Here is a 24,539-nt window from a genome sequence, read left to right as displayed (position 1 = left end):
CATCCCAGAACTGCTCCACACTGAGTCCTAGATCTGACCCAAAAGGCCTCTGAGCTGTGATGGGGTGGGGGCAAATGTATGTTCTCTTCCTGTGGACCTTCTGAGACCCTGCCTCTACATGTGATATTCTCCGTCTGGCCCTGGCCCCAGCTACCACATAACTTTACTTTTAGATGTAATGTGTTCTTAGAAGTCACGCCATAAAGTAGATCATTTTTAAAAAGAGTTCGATTATTGTGTTAGATTGTTCAGAGTGAGGTTGAATTACTGGAGGAAATTGACAAATGGTAAAGCTGTCAGGAAGTAAAATTAGAGTTCTATCAGGCAGTCCTCAGTGAAGAGGGGAGAATGCAATTTCTGTGAATCCTTAATCAACGAAGTGGGTAGAGAGAGAACAGGTTTGGAAAGGAACCTGTTAGGGGACAAGTATTTCCTCTTAGGAAGAGGACTAGGATTTAAATATGATCAGGAACTCCACCCAGCAACCTCCAAGGAGACCTTTCTTAGAACATGGTATCAAAGACCAAAGTTGATTATTGATTTTGGGGACTACTTTTCCTTGTTGAAGTTTGCTATTCTAGGTTATTGTAGGGCAGTACTGAGATAATTATTATTCAGAATTACTGTTCAATGGGGCTGGAGTTACATACGAGGCCCTGGGTTTGATCCTCAGCACCACATATAAATAAATAAATAAATAATTTTTTAAAAAAATTATTGTTCATTAACTAAATCATGCCAAAAGCTAAAATAGGATGCTAATACTTGCTCCTTATTATTCTCTCTCTCTCTCTCTCTCTCTCTCTCTCTTTGGTGGCAGCACGGTGACAGCGGGGTACCGGGGTTGAACTCAGGGTCACTGAGCCACATCCCCAGCCCTATTTTGTATTGTATTTAGAGACAGAATCTCACTGAGTTGCTTAGTGCCTTGCTTTTGCTGAGGCTGGCTTTGAACTCATGATCCTCCTGCCTCAGCCTCCTGAGCCTGCCGCAGTCTGGCTGGGCACAATCAGGAGCCACTTGTCAAAAGAAACTAACTTTATTTTTAGAACCACACAAGCCAAACAAAACAGCCTCTCAGGAAAAACCCTCAGAGCCTCAACTGCCACCACCGGCTTTCCACAAGCCTCTCTCTCCCCCACAAGCTTCTCTCCACCTCCCACAATCCTCCTGCTCTTGAGGCCGATTGGCTGGGTCACGTGGGCGGAGCCAAAAAAGTCCCCCAATGAGCAGCTCCGTGGTCTGAAAGGGCAGGGAAACAGCCCAATGAGCATCACTGCAGAGGAGCCAATCAGCTAGATGTTGCTGGGGCTGCTGTGAGCCAATCATCAGCTGGCAGCTGGAAGTTTGCTGGGGCCCCTTTGGCTGTGGCTCTCAACAGAGCCCCTGGGATTACAGGCATGCACCTCCGTGGCTAGCTACTATTATTTTTTTTTATAGCTTCATTGAAATAAATTCACATGCTGAAAATTTACCCATTTACAGTATATGTAAATGTATATGGGGTACAGATTCATATATATACCCATGTATATATATGAATCTGTACCTCATCCCTTTCTAAGACTGGATAATATTCCATTGTTTGGATAGACCATATTTTGATTATCCATTCATCAGTGATGAGCATTCAGGTTGTTTCCACTCGAGGGCTCTTTGTGTAAATGTTTTTGTGTGAAAGTTTCAGTTTTCATGAACATATACCTGTCAGTGGTATTGTTGGAATCTATGGTACATAAACTTTAGATAGCTTCCATCACAAATTTAGGGTATGTAAAAATGGAAATTTATTCTCTCTCAGTTCTGGAAGCTGGAGTCCAACCTTAAGGTGTCAGGAAGGCTACACTCCCTCCCCAGCCTTGGGAGAGACTCTTTCAGGTTCCGGTAGCTCCGGATTTTCCTTGAATTGTGCCTACAATCCTCCAGTCTCGGTCTCCATCCTCACGTGGCCTTTTCCTCTGCTTCCCTGTGTCCTCTTCTTGGAAAAAGTTACTTGTCATTGAATTTAGTGCCCACTCAGGTAATCCAGGATGATCCTGTCTAAGATCCTTAACTTTACGTCTGTAAAGACCTTTTTTCCTATAATGTCCCATTCACAGTCTCCAGGGATTATAATCTGGGTATATCTTTTTGAGGACACTATTTTCCCATTTTCTTTACAACTTTCTAATGACTAATAATGTTGAGTGCCTCTTTATGAGCTTACTGGCCATTTGTACCTTCCTTAGAGACATACCTATTCAAATCTTTTGTCCATTTTATAATTGTTTATTTTTTATCATTGGGTTTTAAGAGTTCTTTATTCTAGATAAAAATTATTTATCAGATATTTGACTTGCAATTATTTTATCCCATTCTATGGGTTGTTTTCTAACTCTCTTGATGATGTCTTTTGTAGCACAAGTTTTTAATTTGGATAAAGTCCAATCTATCTGATTTTTCTCTTGTTACTTCTGCTTTTGGTGTCACATCTAAGGACTCATTGACAAATCCAAGGTCATAAGGCTTTACACCTGTTTTCCTCTAAGAGTTTTATAGGTTTAGCTCTTAAATTTAGGTATGTAGTTCACTCTAATTTTTGTGTATTATATGGGGTAGGGATTCAACTTCAATCTTTTTCATGTTCTAGTATTTTTTGTTAAAAAAAAGAATACTTTCCCCCATTGAGTGGACTTAACACTTTTGTTGAAAAATCAATTGACTATTGAAAATCAACTGGACTCTCTGTTCCACTCTGCCAATCTGTATACCTTATGATAATGGTGTTAAAACACTTGATAATAGAGTTCATAGTAAGTTTTGAAACCAGGAAGTATCAATGCTCCTGTTCTTTTTTAAGATCATTTTAAGTATTCTGAGTTCCGCAATCTCATATTAATGTTGGGACCACCTTGTCAATTTCTGGAGAAAAAAAAGCATAGCTCAGATTTTGATATGAGTCACATTGAATCAATTTGGGGAATATTGCAATCTTAATGTGAAATCACAATTCTTTCTTATGATAGGTGTTTCATAACTTTTGTCACTAGCTTTAGGGTATTTTCCACCTTTATGCATGATGTAGGGCAGAAGGACTCACCTTCCATAATATAGAATCACATAAGGGCCTGTTTGCTAAGATTCCCCTGGTTTTAAGAAATACTGATATTCTTTACTGGATGACATTATTAGAGTTAATAATTACCTGGTAATTTAAAAAGTTATTATGCCAAAATATTACCAATAACACGATTCTTTTGAGTAATAACATTTTAAAACTGTCTTTGTGTGTGCACGCATGTGCATGCTTAGAATAATGTCAATGATTCTAATAATGTCACTAAATTTAAAATTGTTTTGCCCTCTTCATAATTTTAATCATATTAATTATATACTTTCCTATTCATTTCTCTGATTGATCTTTTTTGTTTCTCTGATTGATCTTTTTTGTCTATTACTCTATCTCCGATGAAAAATATTATTATGTTTTTAATAGAGTTGAAACTTTTCTTATGTTTAATTCTACACGTAATAAGAGCATCTATTATATGCTAAGCAAAGTGTTGAAGCATTATAGGGAAGGTTAAGGTGCACAAAATCAAGGTTTCCAAGTAGTTGAAGATATTAAGAAAACAACCAACAACTTGAACATGATACTAGACAAGCAAGGTGATATAGGAAGCAAAAAGAAAATCCTCTGGGGCTATAAGGCACCACCTCACCCAATCAGGAGGGTCTAAAAGGCTTGGGAAGGAGATGCTGTGTGTGACAGCTAAGAAGCAAAATGGGAGTGGGGAGAAGACCTTCAGGGCATGGAGAAAGACATGGCAAAAGGCTTAGGGTGAGCTGTGGTGTGGCATATTTGGAGGCCAGTATGCAATCTGGTTTACCTGGGTTATAGGACTTGTGGAGGGAAGTAATGATGGAGAAGGTAGGGAGTGTGGATACAGATGAAAATAGAAATAAAGAGCATGAGTATAATTTTTATAGCAAAGGAGGTTAAGTGTTTTTGAGCAGAAAAATGTTGCACGTGAGAAAATGGAAGTCCATTCCATGGAATATTAGAGATGGATGTGGTTCTCAACCCATTCTTTCATTATTATTCCCTAAGGAAACATTAATGAGAGAAATGAAATATCAAGGAATAAGGTTTTGTAAGGTAGGGTTGAGCTTCAGAACGTTCGAAGACACTGCAATATTTACTTCCCAAGAATCAGACTTTTCTTCTCTTGAGGGTGATCTTACTCACACTGAGCATGCCTGGGAACCCAGAGAGTATGATTTAATTGTTGAAAAAGGTGATATCTCAACTCTGCTCCACTCTGCTGAACAGAGGCCATGTCCCTCTTCTATATTGCTACTTCCCCTGTACCCAGCACAGTGCCTGCCACAGAAAGCAATAAACACTTATGAAGGAATGATATTGAACTCATTTTCTTGAAAGAGATTTATTACTTCTAGGGGTGCTGGGTTCATTGTCTCTGCTCAGCAAAGAATTGAAGAACAGGACACAGAGATAGAAAAGCAGCAGGTTTGTTGCAAAAGCGACAGAAACAAACTTTTCCAAAGACAAGGGGCCCCAGAGCTGGAAATCCAGTTGGGGAGTTTTGGCCTATTCTTTTTATGGAATTTCCTCCTCCGTTTATCTCCTCCCTGTCCATGCGCTCCTCACTGTTATTGATTGGTCCCCCTGTCATGTGTCTGTTTTAATTTTTCTATTGGATCCCCTGCTTAGGAGCCCAAGTATAGAAGTGTCAGTCTGATTTGGTCCCCGGCTTATCCACAAGCACTTTTGTCAGCCAGGAAGTTGACCTCGTGAGAAGACCCTCTCCACACTCCTTTGCTCTGGCCCCGCCCTCAACCTCCCGACTGGCCATCTCACCTGGCTGCCTGAGCCCTGCTACATCTCCCTCAGATTGACTTGGCAAAGGCTCACTAATTCCAAGCAAATCCAGTGTAAAGTCTAAATAATCATACTACATCTATCAGACATTAAAACAAACAGAAATAGATAATAGATACAAGTGCAAAATGATCTCATCATAATAACATTCTGGGAGATATTGGGACTGCCACCAGCAAAGTCAAGAGGAAGCCTAAGGCAATTACCTCAGGAGTCTTGCCCAGCAAGGGGGAAAATTCAACTCTGCTTTTATCTTGGTTTTCTAAAGGAAACTATGCAAATTGCCCTAGAATAGAATGATTGAATGTGTGTTTATCACCACAATGAATTGTTTATTAATGTTTGATTTCCATGCAGACCTGGTTAAAGGATTTGAAACATTTTCACTTGCTTTCATATTAAAACGAATGCTTCAGTTTACTTTGAAATTTGAAATAATGGTCCCCAGTTTTCTTAAAACCATGACTTTTTTTTATTCCTTTTCCTCTCTATGGAGAGATTTTTGCCTGGAAAATTATATATATGAAGTAAATAATCCATCAATTTTCCTAGGAGACTACTAGTATTTCTGTTGACAACCACAAAAAAAAATTGTTAGCTTAAATAAATGAACCGTTCTTTCTAGAGTAATATTAGGTTTCAATTTCCTATTACAGAGTCTTTAGAGACCCTCCAGCAGGATCTTGCTTCTCAAAATTAGGGCCATGAATCCCAATGTCTTCCCCTCATTTTACGGGGATGGGAAGTATGGGACCCTTTCTAGAGCATTAATTTTACTATCACAGTTTAGAGAAGTACAATACAAAGCAGCATGCATTTTACGATAAAACACCTTAAGGAACTTACAGGGCTGCTTAAAATTGGCCCCAGATCCTTGCGGTAAAGAATTAACCTTCTCTGAGAAGCCTTGCCACAGGGGATGTGTCTATCAAATGACCCTAACTTAGAGACTGAGAGGTAGTGTTTGGAAACATACTACCAGAGGTGCCTAGGGTTGGAGGTTAGCCTTCACCCACCCCAGGGCAAGACTTTCCTGGAGGGCAGATTCACTGCCCTGGGAGGAACAGACTCACCCATGGGAGGCGGAAGGGAGTGAGGACAGCGCTGAGCCCCTCTGGGCTGAAGAAGGGTCTCTTCCCCTTCCACCACTGCAGGCTTCCATCTACCAGGGAAACCACGGACCCAGCCCTTCAGTCTCAACTGATTTCTGTTTTACTTTGCATCTCCAGAAGAAGCTGAGGTCTTTCTTCCTTTTCCTGAACTCCTCTCACCTAAATATCTAACTTCTGAGTTTGTTGTTTCTTTCTCTATTGATTCAAGTGGATAATCCCAGATCAAGAATCACTCAAAGGTGAATATGGTAAAGTGTAGTCCAATAATGTGTCTTTTACCATTATGGATAGGATCTATATTATTTTATTTTTGAGAAAATCATCCAGTGTTTTCTTACTGCTATTTTTAAAAACTTGCTTAATAATACAGATATCATCATCTCAGACTCCTAATGTCCCACCTTCATGTTCAAAGGGGTAATGGGTGTATTTGGATTTGCTCTGCCACACTCAGGCTGGAGGAAGGGTCAGGCGTTTTAATTTTTCTAAATCCAAATCTGGGTCATCCCTTGCCCATCAGTGCTGGCTGATCCGCAGTCTTGGGGAGCTCTGTTCCTGTCCTTCTTGGGACCATTCAGGAATACTGGAGTAACTGAGCCAGCCCAGCAGCCTCGAAGACAGATCTCTGTCCTTTACCTTTGATGTCACTTGTTGCAAATTGACCTAAGCTAGTAAGGTTACTTGTAATTGTTGGGTAGATATTGGTAGTGACACTGAGGGGAGGTAGGGCCATAGGTCACAGCAGCCTGGCTACCTGGTAGTCTGCTGCAGTGAAAACAAGCACAGGTACAGCATCCCTAATCTGAAGATCCAAAATCTGAAATGCTCTACAGTGCGAGACTTTCTGAGCACTGACATGACACCACGAAAGGAAAATTCTATGCCATGAAACTTTGCTTCCTGCATAAAATTATTTAAAATGTTGTCTAAAATTCAAACAGTAATTAATGCTGGAGAGGTATGGATAAAAAGGAACATTTTTACACTTTTGGTGTTGTAAATTAGTACAATGACTGCGGAAATCTGTATGGAGATTCCTTAAAAGTCTAGGCGTGGAACCACCGTATGACCCAGCTATGCCACTCCTCCGTTTTTATTCTAAAGAATTAAGGTCATCTTACTACAGTGGTATATGTCTGCCTGTGTTTATAGCAGCACAATTCATGGTAGCCAAACTATAGGTGTCCATCAGTGGATGAATGGATAAAAAAAAATATGGTATATATACACAAGTTTTATTCAGCCGTGAAAAAGAATGAAATTATGGCATTTGCAGGACAGTGGATGGAACTTGAGAACGTTGTGTTAAATGAAATATGCCAAACTCAAATGTCATATGTTTCCTCTTGTATGTGGAAGGGGGGCGGATAAAAAGGTGTAGGGAGATCTCATTGAAATTGAAGAAAGGTCAATAGAGTACAGGAAGGGAACCAGAGTATAGGAGAGGAAAATGCGAAATATTGGGGAATTATATTGGCCAAATTATATTACTATTTTGTGCACATATAAATATGGCACAACAAATCTCACCATTATATACAACTATAATGCACCAATAAACAACTGGGGAAAAAAAGAACTTGAAAAAAAGTTCCATACTCTTTTCTCTTTCTCTTAAACCCTGATAATATGACAGATGAAAAATAGTATCTCATTGTTCTAATTTGTATATTTGTCTAACTTTTCATCTCCCCTATAAATGGCACCAAATTATTGTTGTTTGCTTTCAATTGTTTGCTTATAAAAGTAGATCTATATAATAGATATATTTTTATATATTTATATGATAGATCTAGCTAATCGATGCAGTACTACTATTGAGCGCCTGAACTGTGTTTTGTTAGAATTGATATGCTCTAGAGGCTGGGGTTGTGGCTCAGTGGTAGAGCGCTTGCCTCTCATGTAGAAAGCACTGGGTTCAATCCTCAGCACCACATAAAAAAATAAAATAAAGCTATTGTGTCTATCTACAACTAAAAATATATTTTTTTAAAAAAGAATTGATATGCTGTAAGTATTAAATAGTCACTGGGTTTAAAAAACTTAGTACAAACTAAAGAATATAAAATATTAATAATTTTACATCGATTATATGCTGAAATGGTAATAATAAGGAGGTATTGAGTTGTTAAATGTTATTAAAATAAAGTCTAGGCATGGACTATTAAAATTAAAAAAACATGAGGGCTGGGGTTGTGGCTCAGCAGTAGAGTGCTTGCCTGGCACATGTGAGACCCTGGGTTCTATCCTCAGCACCACGTAAAAATAAATAAGTGAAATAAAGGTACTGTGTCCAACTACAACTAAAAAATAAATCTTAAAAAAAGTTTAAAAACATGTAGTGTACAAAAATTATCTTTGGGCTAAGTGTATAAGGTATACACTTAGACATAAATGAATTTTGGGTTTAGACATAAGCTCCGTTCCCCGGATACCTTATTATGTACATGCTTATGTTCCAAGATTCAAAAGAATCTGAAATCTAAGATACTTTTAGTCCCAAGCATTTTGGATAAGGGACACTCATCCTGTAGGAGAAGAAATTCTGCCATGTGCGTAAACACTTACTAACAAACAGGCTTGAAAGATCATGGTACTTCTAATCTCAGGAAGTCCCAGCTGCAGCTCCTGCAGTGGATACTGCAGTGGATACTGCAACTGGCTGACAGAGTTTTTCGGGGTTGTTTTGTCCAACCCCCCCCCCAGCCCCCCCAGGCAAGTGCTCCACCACTGAGCCCAGCCCCTCAGGGTCTTTCTTTGTTTTTGCTTTTGTTTCTTTGTTTGTTTTGCAAAATGCAAAATACAGGATTAAGGGAGTCCTAGGCCTTCAGATGTTCCTTCTAAAGGGTATCTGGCTTCTGGGCTCTCCAGATTCTTACATTCCTTTTGTTGGAGAGTGGAAATGCCAGGATAATATTTCTAGTTAATCTGCATGTTCTCAGCATCCCTCTGCTAATGCAGAAGCCCCTCCAGCACCCACTTTGGTGAGCATCACTGAAGCTCTGTAGTCACTGCATCTGGAGTGGGGACTCTGGGTCGGGATCTCTCTGCACTCACTGAGTGCTCACAGAGTGCACACTGCTCATTTTTTTGAAGGCTACCTACACCCACTCCCCACCCCCACCTCCAATCCTGGGACACAAACCAGTCCATATATTCTTGCAGAATGACTTCTAAGTAAAAGGTGATAGAGCCACTTCTGCCCCCAGTTCTCCCTGGACTCCCAGCTCCTGGCCTTCACAGTTTTTCCCCATGACCAGCTTGAGACCAAAGGCCTTTGTCAACTTGACCAGGTCCATGGCACCTCTCCTTCCCTGGTGGGTCCTGCCACCCAAGCTCTGAGTGTGATGGGCCTAGCACCCCTGTCCTCCCAGTCTCTCTTGGAAGGGCTGCTCTTGTGTATTCGCCCCTGGGAGCCCAACCTTCACCAAGACTCTTCCCTCTGCAGGGCCTCTTGCAACTCAAGAGAGGATTGGGATACTTTAATTTTTAGGCACTTAGCATGTTTTAAAAAGAGAAAATATAACAAAACAGGGTCAAAATTGTGGCACTTGAAGGATATTCCCATATAACAAGTAACCATCTGTTACACCATTGTAGTCTTGTCAGGAAATAATGTCTGATTTAGGACTTTGATGAACACAAGGCCTCAGGCAACAGGCTTGAGAGTCCAGGGCCCCAGTGACAGGCCAAACCTCTGACCTAGACTTTGACCCCAGAGTCAGTGGTATAATGAGGAAGCCTGTGGGAGTTGGCGGCCAGCTTCTCTGCTCAGGTGACCTCTCAGGACCAGACTGAGTTCAGCAGAAAACTGTCTAGGATAAAGGGGGTGTGTAAAGGACAGTACATCTCAGGGGCAGCAGGCCTATTTTATTATTAAATGGTGTATGATATATTTCAAGTCTATTTATTTGTTTTGGTACCAGGGATTGAACCCAAGGACCCTTAACCACTGGGTCACATCTCCCATCCTTTATTTTTTATTTTTTAATTTTTTGTTATAGATGGACAGAATACTTTTAAATTTTTTTAATTTTAATTTATCATATATGACAACAGAATGCATTACAATTCATATTACACATATAGAGTACAACTTTTCATATCTCTAATTGTACAAAAAGTAGAGTCACATCCTTCGTATCTTCATACGTGTACTTAGGATAATGATGACCATCGCATTCAACCATGTTTCCTACCCCTATGTCCTTTCCCTTCCCCTCCCTCTCGTTTTCCCTTTTGCCCTCTCTAAAGTTCATTTAATCGTCCCGTGCCAGCATATTATGGATCAGCATCCTTAAATCAGAGAAATGATTCGGCATTTGGTTTTTTGGGGATTGGCTAACTTCACTTAGCATTATCTTCTCCAACGCCATCCATTTACCTGCAAATGCCATGATTTTATTCTCTTTTATTGCTGAATAATATTCCATTGTGTATATATACATTTTCTTTAATCATTTATCTACTGAAGGGCATCTAGGTTGGTTCCACAGTTTAGCTATTTAGAATTGTGCTGCTATAAACAGTGATGTGTCTGTGTCCCTGTAGGATGCTGTTTTTAAGTTCTTTTAGTATAGACCAAGGAGAGGGATAGCTGGGTCAAATGGTGGTTCCATTCCCAGTTTTCCAAGGATTCTCTATACTGCTTTTCATGTTGGCTGCACCAATTTGCAGTCCCACGAGCAATGTATGAGTGTACCTTTTTCCCCACATCCTCGCCAACACTTATGGTTGTTTGTATTCTTAATAGCTGCCATTCTGACTGGAGTGAGAGGAAGTCTTATTTCTCTAATTGCTAGAGATATTGAACATTTTTTCCTATATTTGTGGATTGATTGTATATCTTCTTCTGAGAAGTGTCTGTTCAGTTCCTTGGCCCATTTATCGATTGGGTTATTTGTTTCATTGGTGTTAAGATTTTTAGTTCTTTATGTATTCTAGAGATTATTGCTCTATCAGATGTGTGTGTGGTAAGAATTTGTTACCAATTAGTAGGCTCTCCATTCACCACACTGATTATTTCTTTTGCTGAGAAGAAGCTTTTTAGTTTGAAACCATCCCATTTATTGATTCTTGATATTAATTCTTAAGCTATAGGAGTCTTATTTTTTTTTAACATCAGAAACTATAGGAGTCTTATTAAGGAAGTTGGGGCCTAATCTGACATGGTGGAGATTAGGGCCTACTTTTTCTTCTATTAGACACAGGGTCTCTGGTTTTATTCCTAAGTCCTTGATTCATTTTGAGTTGAGTTTTGTGCATGGTGAGAGATAGGGGTTTAATTTTATTTTGTTGCCTATGGATTTCCAGTTTTCCCAGCAACCATTTGTTGAAGAGGCTATCTTTTCTCCATTGTACATTTTGGTGCCAATGTCTAATACAAGATAACTGAAATTATGTGGGTTAGTCTCTGTGTCCTCTATTCTGTACCATTTGTCTACCAGTCTGTTTTGGTGCCAATACCATGCTGTTTTTGTTACTATTACTCTGTAGTATAGTTTAAGGTCTGGTATAGTGATGCCACCTGCTTCACTCTTCTTGCTGAGGATGGCTTTAGCTATTCTGGGTCTCTTAGTTTTCCAGATGAATTTCATCACTGCTTTTTCTATTTCTATGAAGAACGTCATTGGGATTTTGATTGGAATTGCATTAAACCTGTACAGTGCTTTTGGTAGTATGGCCATTTTGACAATATTACTTCTGCCTATCAAAGAACAAGATAGATATTTCCATCTTCTAAGGTCTTCTTTAATTTCTTTGTTTAGTATTCTGTAAAAAGTTTTCATTGTAGATGTCTTTCACCTCTTTCATTAAGTTGGTTCCCAAGTATTTTATTTATTTATTTATTTTGATGCTATTATAAATAGGATAGTTTTCCTCATTTCCCTTTCAGAGGATTTTTCACTGATAAACAGAAATGCCTTTGATTTATGGATGTTGGTTTTGTATCCTTCTACTTTGCTGAATTCATTTACTAGTTCTAGAAGTTTTGTGGTGGAGTTTTTTTTTTTTTTTTTTGGTTTTTGGGGCGGGGGGTCTTCTAGGTATAGAATCATATCATCAGCAAATAGTACTAATTTGAGTTCTTCTTTAACTATCTGTATCCCTTTAATTTCTTTTGTCTAATTGCTCTGGTCAGTGTTTTAAGAACTATGTAAAATAGAAGTGGTGAAAGAGGGCATCCCTGTCTTGTTCCAGTTTTTAGAGGGAATGCTTTCGATTTTTCTCCATTTAGAATGGTGTTGGCCTGGGGCTTAGTTAGCATAGATAGCTTTTATGATATTGAGATATGTTCCTATTATCCCTAGTTTTTCTAGTGTTTTGAACATGAAGTGGTGCTGTATTTCACTGAATGTTTTTTTCTGCGTCTATTGAGATGATCATAAGGTTCTTATTTTTAAGTCTATTGATATGATAAATTACATTTATTGATTTCCATATGTTGAACCAACCTTGCCTCCCTGGAATGAACCCCACATGATCATGGTGTACTATCTTTTTGATATGTTTCTGTATGCAATTTGCAAGAATTTTATTGAGAATTTTTGCATCTATATTCATTAGAGGTATTGGCCTGATGTTTTCTTTTTTTGATGTGTCTTTGCCTGGTTTTGGAATCAGGGTGATATTGGCCTCATAGAATGAATTTGAAAGTGCTCCTTATTTTTTTGTTTCTTGAAATAAATTGAAGAGTATTGGTACTAGTTCTTCTTTAAAGGTCTTGTAGAAGTCAGCTGTGTATCCATCCAGTCCTGGGCTTTTCTTGGTTGATAGGCTTCTGATGGTTTCTTCTATTTTGTTGCTTGAAATTGATCTGTTTAAATTGTGTATATAATCCTGATTCAATTTGGGCAAATCATATGATTCTAGAAATTTGTCGATGCCTTTGATATTTTCTATTTTATTGGAATACAAGTTTTCAAATAATTTCTAATTAGCTTCTGTATTTCTGTAGTGTCTGTTGTCATATTTCCTTTTTCATCACGTATGTTAGTAATTTGAGTTTTCTCTCTCCTCAGCATGGCTAAAAGGTCAATTTTATTTAATTTTTCAAAGAACCAACTTTTTCTTTTGTCAATTTTTTCAATTGTTTATTTTGTTCAAATTTTATTGATTTCAGCTCTGATTTTAATTATTTCCTATCTTCTGCTTTTGGTGTAGATTTGATTTGATTTTTCTAGGGCTTTGAGATGTAATGTTAAGTCATTCATTTGTTGACATTTTCTTCTTTTAAGGAATGAACTCCATGCAATAAACTTTCCTCTTAGAACTGCCTTCATAGTGTCCCAGAGATTTTAATATGTTGTATCTGTGTTCTTATTCACCTCTAAGAATTTTTTTAATCTCCTCCCTGATGTCTTCTGCAACCCATTATTCATTCAGTAGCATATTATTTAGTCTCCAGATGTTGGAATGGATTTTATTTCTTATTTCTAAGATCCTTATTCATTGATTTCAAATTTCATTCCATTATGATCTGATAGAATTCAGGATAGTATCTCTACTTTTTTGAATTTGCTAAGAGTTGCTTGGTGGCATAATATATGGCCTACTTTAGAGAAGGATCAATGTGCTGCGGAGAAGAAAGTGTATTCACTCGTTGAAGGATGAAATATTCTCTATATGTCATCCAAAATTATCCTGTTGTGGTCTATTTGACTCTTGAACTTAAGAATGAGTTTGATGAACGTAGATGCTCCATTGTTTGGGGCGTACATATTTATAATTGTTAAGTCTTGTTTGTGTGTGGCTCCCTTGTGCAGTATGAAATGTCCTTCTTTATCCTTTTTGATTGACTTTAGCTTGAAGTCTACTTTATTTGATGAGGATGGAAACTCCTGCTTGCTTCCACAGTCCATGTGAGTGGTATGATTTTTCCCAACTCTTCACCTTCAGTCTGTGAATGTCTTTTTCTATGAGATGAGTCTCTTGGAGGCAGCATATTGTTGAATCTATTTTTTTGATCCAATCTACTAGTCTATGTCTTTTGATTGGTGAGTTTAGGCCATTAGCATTCAGGGTTATTATTGAGAAATGATTTCCAGCCATTTTTGTTTATTTTTGGTATTTAATGTGACTTGGTTTCTCCTCTGATTAGATTTTCCTTTAGTGTAATCCCTCTCTCTGCTGATTTTCATCATTGTTTTTCATTTCCTCTTTGTGGAATATTTTGCCAAGGATGTTCTGTAGTGCAGGCTTTCTAGTTGTAAATTCTTTTAACTTTTGTTTATCATAGAAGGTTTTTATTTCATCATCAAATCTAAAGCTTAAATTTGCTGGATATAAGATTCTTGGTTGACTTCCAAGAATCTTTTAGAGCTTGGTATGTGTTGTTCCAGGATCTCCTGGCTTTGAGGTTCTGGGTTGAAAAGTCTGCTGAGATATGAATTGGTCTCCCCCTATATGTGATCTCATTCCTCTCTCTTGCAGCTTTTAAGATTCTATCCTTATTCTGTAAGCTAGGCATTTTCATTATAATGTGCCTTGGTGTAGATCTATTGTAATTTTGTACATTTGGTGTCCTCTTGTATTTGGTTTTCCAATTCATTCTTCATGCCTGGGAAATTTTCTTGTATTATCTCCTTGAAGAGATTGTGCATTCCTTTGGTTTGAATCTCTGTGTCTTCCTCTATCCCAGTAACTCTCAGATTTGGTCTTTTGATGCTGTCCCATAATTCTTGGATATTCTATCCATAGTTTTCACTATCTTCACTGTGTGGTCAACTTATTTTCCAGATTGTATACTTTGTCTTCTGATGTTCTGTCTTCCAAGTGATCTAGTCTGTTGCTTATGCCTTCTATTGAGTTTTTTATTTGGTTTATTGTTTCCTTCATTTCAAGGATTTCTGACTGATTTTTTTTTTCAGAGTCTCTCTTTCTTGAAGTAATCTTTTGCTACCTGTATTTGCTCTCTTATCTCTTTGTTGGAGTGATCCATTTTTGCCTGTATTTGCTCTTTTAGGTCACTCTTTAATTCACAGATCATTTTAATTATGAGCCTTCTGAACTCCTTCTCTGACATTTCATCAACTTCACTGTCCATAGGTTCTATTATTATAGGGTCCTGGTTTGTTTGGGGCACTCTCCTCCCTTGTTTTCTCATGTTGTCTATGTGTCTTCCTTTCTTGCAGTGTGGATCTGAGATATTACATTTCTTCCCTATATTCTTGTAGTACCCATGCAGATTGTCTGTACCTCACCTTGATGTTGGGCTTCCAGATCCTGCTGGTGTCCCTTAATGTATGCTACTCAACGAAAAGTAGTGGGAGCAATAGCCAAGGTAACTCAAGATAATGGTGGAGGTGCCCCCAAGATGGATGCAATGTCTTACAGAGATGGGGCCTTACACTGTCTTTGGGATGCCTGCTCTGAGATGCAGCAGCTTCTAGGCCCTGTCTGTTGTCAAAAGGTAGGGATTACTGTGTGGGGTTGGCTATGGTGATGTGTGCAGTGTCTCAAGGTGGAAGTGGGTTAGGCTTAGGCTCCCAGGTGGCAAACTCAGACCTACCTTGGGCCTGGGTCCCACATATGTTGGTGTGGGAGGATCTGGACCCTGCCTGAGCTCCCAAAATAGTCTGCTGGTTGGAAGAGGCAGTCCGGAGAGTAGCTGCCGGTGGATGGATGGACTTGGGCCTACTGTGAGCCTAAGTCCCACTCAGGTCGGTAGGACCTTTTTTATTCATTTATTTTTACATGGTCTTGTTGAGGATCAAACCCAATGCCTCACACATACTAGGCAAGCACTCTGCCACCAAGCCACAACCCCAGTACCCGCAGGATCTCACTGAATTCTGAGGTTGGCTTTGAATTTGCAATCCTCCTGCCTCAGCCCCCCAGCCACTGGGATTATAGGGCTGTACCACCATGCCCAGCTAAGTCTTTTTAAAAGTTAAAAAAATAGGGGGCTAGGGTTGTGGCTCAGTGGTAGAGCACTTGCCTTGCAGGTGTGAGGCACTGAGTTCAATCCTCAGCACCACATAAAAATAAATAAGAGTGGGGCTGGGGTGGTGGCTCAGTGGTAGAGTGCTCCCCTAGCATGCATGAGGCACTGGGTTTGATCCTCGGCACCACATAAAAACAAACTAATGTATCCACATTAAAAAAAAAAACAAACAAACCAATGATACACAAGTAAATAAATGTTTTAAAAAATAAATAAATAAATAAGAGTATTCTGCCTATCTACGACTAAAAAATATTTTAAAAAGTATAAACCCTGAAATTCCCTTAAACAAGATGAGACATCACTAATCATAGAGATGAATTTGCAATAAATGAAACACTGTCCTAACTGCGTCTTTTTCTCACCAGCACCTGGTCAATATTTCTGATGAAGACACAAATGTTCATATTTTACCTCCACAAACCAAATTCTTCCAGATCAGCTATGTGAAAAAGGTAGGCATCGCGGGATCACCTGTCCTCACAGGGTCACCTGCCCTCACCACGCTCTTCTCTGCTGGGTTGTGGTTTCCTGTGTCTCCACCCTGTTTGGGTGGGAGCATAGCATGTTGTCACCACAGTGCTGCTGTCTGTGAGCCTGGTGTTTGTCCCAACAAGAGCCTACCTGCTTTCCAGGAACACCGTCTTGTCCCTGGCTTGTCCCTCATGGTCACCATTACCTTTTCTCCTGATGAGTGGCGATACTATTATGACTGCATCCGCATTCACTGTAAGGTAAGTTTCTTAAAATTGCGTTTTTGTTGGGGTGGGGAGGGGTCAACATTTCTATCCTCGAGGGAGGAAGAAAGAAATGCAATGACCGGTCAGAGCTTTCTCAGCCTGGGCTGGGCAGTCCGACTGGCCAGGAAGGAGTGGCCCAGTGATGGACACCCAAGGTGGCAGGGTGTTAGGCTGCTACGAACCTGGGTAGGTTCAGGAGACACTGTGTGCTGCCATGTCCTGTATAGAAACCTCTTTTATTGTGTGGGACTGGGAGGTGGTGGAGACTTGAACACTCCCCTTAAAGTGCTCGGCTGAAAAATCAACACACACCCAAGTTGTGATCATAAAAACAGGGGCAGCCTTCAGGGCCTGTGGGGAGGTGGAGCCTGGTGGCCTGACCCCCAGTGGCTGCACGGTTTGGTTTGTTCGTATGAATCTGTTCTAGGTCTCCTCATTCACCCTTCGGTCTCCAGCCAGAGCCAGCTGCACATGTTGTCCCTTCTTTTAAAACTGCCACCTCCACCCACCCTTTCTCCATACTGCAGAGAATCTAGGAGCTTGAGAAGCCTCAAAGTTAAGAGCATTCTTTATGTTTCAAAAGTAAATTGGAGGGACCAGGGTTGCAGCTCAGTGGTAGAGCACTTGCCTAGCATGTGTGAGGCACTGGGTTCGATCCTTGGCACCACATGAAAATAAACAAATACAATAAAGGTATTGTGTCCATCTACCACTAACAAAAATATTTTTAAAATCTTTAAGAAAAAGTAAACTGGAAGAGTAGTGTTGAGTTTCTTTTTTGTTTTTCCTTTTTAAGCAACACTCTTATTATTTACTAGCTGTACCAAAAGGTGACTTGACTTTGGTTTTCCTTGATGAAGAAAGAATAAAAAATTGCCAACTTAATTTTTATGAATCGATGGCATTACCTCACTGGCTCACGTCATATCAGAGATGATTTCCCATGGGGGAGAGAAAGAACCTTAGGTCCAAGACACCGCAAATATTTTAGATCAAGAAACACATTTCCTTACGATTGTGACAAACCATTGTTGTTCTTTGGAGTTTCCATTAAAAAAAAAGCATAAAAATGAAACCAGAATATTGTTTTCAGAAAGAATATTCTGTACTCAGTAGAAGAAAAATTCCTAGAATGGGCATTGTACAGAGTACGAGGGTACATTTCCAGCCAGATATAATAGTGCTCATAATAACACCTCATATTTATGCAGTACTTCTAAGTTTTAAGATTTTCATCCACTTTAATTCTTAAAAACACCTTTTAGGAAAGGCATGATTGTCTCCATTTTACACAGGAAGAAATAGATCCAGAGAGAATAAAGGTCTTGCTCAAGGTCAAACATTATGCAGAACTGGAAGCAAGTTTCTGGGCTCTCTTGCCAGTAAATTTTTTTTTTTTTTTTACTATTCTGTGATGTTTAGATCAGAGATTCTGTGCTGGTTTCTCTTTCCCTCAGGTCATCAGTGATGATCTTTTGAGCTTGTGATCTTTTGAGCTAGAAGCAGACAGGTTATCATCATTACATCTATGTGGGACATGATTAGCTTTCTTGGTAATAATGAACATCATTTCAATGAATTTCCTACACTTTTTTATGGCTAAAATACCCTCAATATTTGTAATGTTGCACTTATACACTGAAGTTTCTTAAGAATTTTTTTAGATGATAAAAAATAAAATAGAAAATAAAGCATCTTCAAGTTTGTCTTTAAAGGTTACAGTTTTCAGAATGTCAAACTTGACTTTCTTCTCATTAATTTTAGGGGGATGACACTTTGCTTGTCCCTATCCATGCCTATCCTGTCATGAACACACTGGACTTTCCCAAGTTTATAAATCTATCAAATGTTCTCCTTGGTAAAAGGTGAGTTACAAAAAGGAACCAGAAAAAGGTCATAGGATTGAAAAGTTAAGAGATACTTACACAAAGGAAAACTTAGACTTGTGTCCTTCTAGTGGAAGTTCATCTTTCTACCTGAATTAGACTGGGCTTTTATCTGCAAAAAGCAAAAACAAACAAACAAATAAACAAACAGACAGACAAAAAGTCAAATTATTGTAACAAAGAAAGGGAATACATTGGGTTATTTTATTGAAAGGTGCAAGGGAGGTCTTCAGGCATGGCTGGAGGTAGGGGCTTTAAATTCCTTGTGGGAACCTTTTTCTCCCCATGTCCTGGTTCTGCTGTCCTCTGCTTCCTTCTCAACAGGTCCTCACTCATAGGGGAAAGACAGCTACTGATCCTTGCCTGGCAACAGGAGAGATTGAGGGGCTAGAGGAATTGGGGTTGTCAAGCAGAAACTCAGGATTGCGTCTTATTGGACCAACTCGGATCATATGCTCATCTGTTAACCAGACTGCTGAAGGGAGGGCAGACAACAGTCATTCACTGCAGGAGCCAGATCTCAGATTTTCTCCTTCTTGTTGGAAAAAATGGTTAATGATTCCATTTTTTGAAATTTAATTATATCTTTTTTTTTTTTTTTTGGTAAATACTTATTAAATGCCTATTACCAGCCCTTCCTTGTGCTCTAAGGATATAAAGAAGTTGGATATTGAGCTACTGGATATTGATATATAATGGTCATGCCAGTTGCTAAAATATCAAAATGCTTCTAATAATACTAGTTGGTTACTATCTGTACCAAAAGGTGACTTATCTTTGGTTTTCCTTGTTGAAGACAGAATAAAAGTTTACCAACTTAATTTTTATAAATCGATGGCATTACCTCACTGGCTCACGTCCTCATATTGGAGATGATTTCCCATGGGGGAGAGAAAGAATCTTAGGGCCAAGACACCGCAAATATTGTAGATCAAGAAAAAATTTCCTTAAGATTGTTGGGAAATAATGCTGTCCTGCATCCCATCTCTTCACCCAGCTGGCAGCTTCTCCCCTGCCCGCTACCTCCCGGGGATTCAGCTACTAAGGAGTTCACACCCAGCAACTTGGGGGCGGGGGAGGCACCTGCAGCCCTGGGCTCCATGGGTCCACTCTGACCGATGGCTGCCTGTGAGGTGCTGATTGGGTGATATTTGAACATCATCCATGGTTCTGCAGGTGTCTGAGTCCACCGGGAGTGGGACCCGTCCTCAGATGATGACACCATTCCAAGTGCTGTGTGTGGTAGAGACACACGCAGGGAGCTGTGTGGGCCAGAGAGGGAGCGCTCGGCTCTGACTGGAGAGATGCAGAAAGTTCTCAGTGGCACAAGAAGCGACATCTGGGTTATCCTCGGATATCTGGGTTATCCGAGGATGGCACTCCAAGCAGGAAGAGAGCATCTATGAAGCCATGGTGCAGCAGGGTATGGACTGCATCTTGTCAGTGATGAGGGGTCCTGAAGGGTTAGGACTCATCCTGTGGTTGGTCACAGGCCCAGAGGTGGCCAAAGTCTGTGGGCTTCAGCAGGCCTGGGGGACAGGAGCAGAGACAAGTGAGCCGCAGGCGTCGTGGAACAGGGGTGCTAAGCACTGAAGGCCTGGGGCCTCCATTAGTGTGAGGAGCAACAGGAATCCTTGGAGTGGCGGTGGAAACCAATGCACATGAGCTGTAGAGTTCTTCTTTTTAGTACCATCTGTAGTACTGAGCGGAACTCCAGAATTTAGCTCCTGTGTGACTCTCTTCTCTTCCCCTACCTTGCACCTTCCTGGTGAGTTTCTGACTCAGTTTCTCTGTTTACTTTTGTTTTAAAATAACTCCTTAAAATTTGTTAAGTGAATAATACATACAAAAGAGGATGATAATCTGTACACTTTAAAGAATAAAAATAACGAATACTTATTATTAGGCATAAAACATGGCCAGTAGCTGTGTAGTCACTATTTTGAATCTTGTGATTCAAAATTTTGTTCCCTGAAATTTACTTTAACAGTTTTGACACATATGCCCCCAATAATGCATTCTGTAGTTTTGCCCATTTTTGATCTTTCTATAGATGGAATTGTGCTACACATAAGTTCTTTGGTAACTTGCTGTTTTCATCCATTGTGTTTTGGTGGTTTAGCTACATAAATGCACCTAGCTGTAGTTCACTGTGGTGCCGGATTCCCTACCACATTTTTCATCCACTCTTCTGCTTATGGATTATGGGTTGTTCTCACTATTGTTTTTTTCTGTGTTGGACACTGATCTTGTGCATTTTTGCACATGGCTCATGGGGCACATGTTCTGGAGTTTCTTCTCCAGGTCACATACCTAGAAATGGAATTGCAGGTCACAGCACAGGTTCATTGTTGGTATGCAATGCCACCATTTTCCAAAATGGTTACATGCATTGACACACCGACTCAGTGCACGGGAATCCTCATGTCTCCTACCTAATTACTCTGTTAGTTAGATTTTTGTCACAAGATGAAATACCTAAGAAAAGAACTTAAAGGAGGAAAGCTTTATTTGGGCTCAGTTTCAGAGGATTCAGTCCGTGGTTGGTCAGCTCCATTGCTTTGGGCCTAGCTGAAGGACATCATGGTGGAAGGGTGTGGCAGAGGAGGCTGCCCAGCTCATGACAGCCAGGAAGCAGAGAGGGCAAGAGTGAAGAAGGGACTGGGACATGAAACGCCCTCCAGGGCATACTGACCTACTTCCTTAAAATAGGTCCCACTTCCTACACTTTCTACCACCTCCCAGTAAGGCCATCAGCTACAACCCATCAACAGATCAGTCTGCTCATGAGGTCAGAGCTCTCTTGATCCAGTCGCTTCCCAGTAGCTGCCCTCTGAGCATTGCTGCATTGGACCAAGCCTTTAATACATGAGCCTTTGGGGTGGGGGGACATTCCTGATCCAAACCATAACAGTTGCCAACCGTGGGTATGAGCAGGCTGTCACAGCCTTGGTGACATACTTTCCTGGCCCCATAGTCTTCCATTCTCTATTTATTTTCCCAAAAACATTCTGGAAGGACTCTATGCCAGCACTTCTTCCATCCCTCTCGGCAGCCCTTCCTGAGTCCCCACCTCCTTTTCAGGTTAAGCTCCTCTCTAGGGATCCCAAGAACCTAAAAAGGTGGATCTCTCCTCACAGGACCCATGTGAGACCAAATAGCTATTTCCTTTAAGTGAACAAATACAGCAATTTTTTATTAAAATTAAAGTTTCAGGAAACAACTAACTTCCTAGTCTATTAATAATTCTTTCTTCCTTTTCTTCCTCTCCAAAAACTACTTTTTTGTTTGAGTCATAAGCCAGGCTTATGAGCTGGAAAAAATAGTTTATTAAATTGTTAAAAATAATATGACTTAGAATGCAGGCATCATCAGTCTCAGGCTCTTAAAATAAAACTGCCCACTTCCTTGGGTCCTTCCTCCAGCTGTTTCGTGTGTAATATTCTTCATTTATAATTGGAATGAAAATTTCAGCTAAACAGTTTATTTGACTAAGTTATTGTTTATAATGGTGTAATATTTTTAAAAAAATCTTTCAAAAGATAAAAACACTACATTTTTCCTCCAGACATTCTGGCAGAAGGCAGCTAAACACAGACTTTACACTCTTTACTTAGTGACTCTTCGCCAAATTTTAACTACTCAAACCCTTCCATGCTACGTTCCATCCAAAATGTGTGGGAACAGGATGGGGATTATTTTAAACAACTTTCACTTAAAATATTACCTATTGATTCTTGAGGGTTGAAGGTATTGTTTGGGTAGATCTTTATTTGGCATCCATTTTATTCATTCTTTCATCAAATGCTTGACATGTGTCAGGCACAGTGTTAGGTACTGTCTTCATTCATTTTCTCTTACTATAACAGAATACCTGAGACTGGGTGAGTTATAAAGAATGGAAGTTTACTCTGACTCAGACAAAGAGAGGCTGCAAAGTCCAAAACATGGTACCAGTATCTGCTCAGCCCATTCTGAAATTATTTGTAGTGACAGTTGGTCAGTAGTAAATGGGCAAGAGGCTGTATGTGGGCCAGACAAAACAGAAGGGGTCCCCTTGCTTTATAACAACTCACTCTCATGGGAACTAGCCCAGTGGGGCAAAACCAAGAACTTGACTTGGTGAGAATTAACCCAGTCCCACAAGAAAGACATTAATCTCTCTTAACAATCTATTCCCTTCTTGAGGCCACACTCCCAGTACTGCCACAGTCAACTTTCAGCATGAGTTTTGGAGGGGACAAACCATATTCCAACCACAGCAGGTAGCAAGGACGCAGAGAAAATCAAGACCTGGACCGTGTTTAAATGGGCAGTTCCCATGTCTGACTTAGTGTCTTCTGAGAAAGGTGCTTAGCCGGCCTGCGTGGGGTAAAGTGGGGGCAGGGCGTTGGGGGCACTCAGACAAGATTTCCAGGAGGAAAACAGGTCTGAGCCGACCTTTGCTGGATAACAAGACTGAAGCCAGCCCAGGGGGGGTGCGGAGGAGTGAAGCACAGCTGCTTCAGGCAGAGCACTGACACCGGTCACGGGTTACAGAAGAGGTGTGCAGTGGCACAGCACGCCTGGGCTCATCCAGAACATTCTATGATGAGGCCCATGTGGCCAGATCCACGGCATGGAGGTAGGGAAAGGTGGAAGGAGAAGGCCTCCTAGGCTTTTCTGGGAAATGCAGATTTAACCCAGAGGCCATCACTGAAAGGTTTAAGCAGAGAATTAGCAGAGGCTGAACTGGAATCCAGCTGTTTCAGAGCTGTAGGGGTCTGTGCTGTGGACATGACACCACCTTACCTTGCCTGCTTTTCTGTTTGTTATTAATGACCCAGTCTGTGGTTTTCTGTGATGGCAGCACAAAAGACTAGGACACACTTATCTTTTTAAAAAAATGTTTCATTGCCGGGTGTGGTAGTGCATGCCTATAGTCCAAGTGACTCAGGAGGCTAAGGCAGGGCAATCACTAATTTAAGGACACCCTTGGCAACTTAGCAAGACCTTCAGCAACTCACTGAGACCCTGTCTCAAAATAGAACATTAAAAAGTGGCTTGGGATGTAGCTCAGTGGCAAAGTACCTCTAGATTCAATCTCTAGTACCAAAAAAAAAAAAAAGGTTTTATTGAGGTATAATTCACATATCATATAACTTACTAATTTAAAATATATGATTCAATGGTCTTTAGTATATGCAACTGTTACTACAAATAATTTTAGAACATTTTTATAATCCTCAAAGGAAATCTCATAACCAAGCCCCATCCTCATCCCTCAAACTTCCCAGTCCTAGGCAAGCTCTAATTTGTTTTCTGTCTGTATGAGTTTGCCTGTTCTGGACATTTTATATAAGGGGAGTTATATTATGAGGTCTTTTGTGACTTACTTCTTCTATTTAGCATAATGTTTGTTTCAAGGATTTCTCAACTTGTAGTTCATCCAACCTGGATCAGTCCTTCTTTTCCTTTTTTTATTTCTAAATAATATTCCATTTCATAGACACGCCACATTTTACTTACCCATACATCAGCAAATGGATTCTCAGGTTCTTTCCCCTTTGGGACTATTATAAATACTTCTGCTATGAATATATGTGTATGTACTTTTATATGGATATGTTTTTCATATAGTTTTCTCTTGGGTATGGACCTCGCAATAGATTATATGATAACTCTATCTTTAACATTTTGAGGAAATACCAGACTGCCTTCCAATGCAACCATTTCTATAGCCAAAGAAGAAATACTCGACATTATAAAGAAGCACAGAATTGGTATAGAACACAAATTCAGGAAAAGGTGGATTCAGAAGAGTATGTTTCCCTCTGCACATAGAATTGATTTGGACAAAATCATCAGAGGTTACAGAATTTGTGCATCATACCACTAATTTTGCTGTCCTACTTTGAAGCTGCTGGCAGAGCCTCTGTGGGGAAGGATGGCACGTGGGTCCATTTTCTATGAGGTCCTGAGTGGACTAGTTTA

The 24,539-nt window shown here is 40.0% G+C and overlaps 1 protein-coding gene across 3 annotated transcripts in view; it reads left to right on the top strand.

Moving 5' to 3' along the window:
* The window catches only part of Cfap221 (cilia and flagella associated protein 221), a 105,248-nt gene that overhangs the window by 4,976 nt on the left and 75,733 nt on the right, over positions 1-24,539 (top strand). For 2 of the 3 annotated variants that reach the window (XM_015501698.2, XM_048810414.1), the window contains exons 4-6: positions 16,309-16,395; positions 16,576-16,674; positions 18,445-18,545. In XM_015501698.2, the coding sequence (XP_015357184.1) occupies positions 16,309-16,395; positions 16,576-16,674; positions 18,445-18,545 (287 nt within the window). Of the gene's footprint in view, positions 1-16,308; positions 16,396-16,575; positions 16,675-18,444; positions 18,546-24,539 lie in introns of those variants that run through there. The other variant, XM_048810415.1, reaches the window with a different exon arrangement.

This window comes from Marmota marmota, unplaced genomic scaffold (assembly GCF_001458135.2).
Source record: "Marmota marmota marmota unplaced genomic scaffold, marMar, whole genome shotgun sequence".
Classification (NCBI taxonomy): domain Eukaryota; kingdom Metazoa; phylum Chordata; class Mammalia; order Rodentia; family Sciuridae; genus Marmota; species Marmota marmota.
The sequence above is the reverse complement of the archived record's forward strand: the minus strand, read 5'-3'. Positions and strand labels throughout refer to the sequence as shown.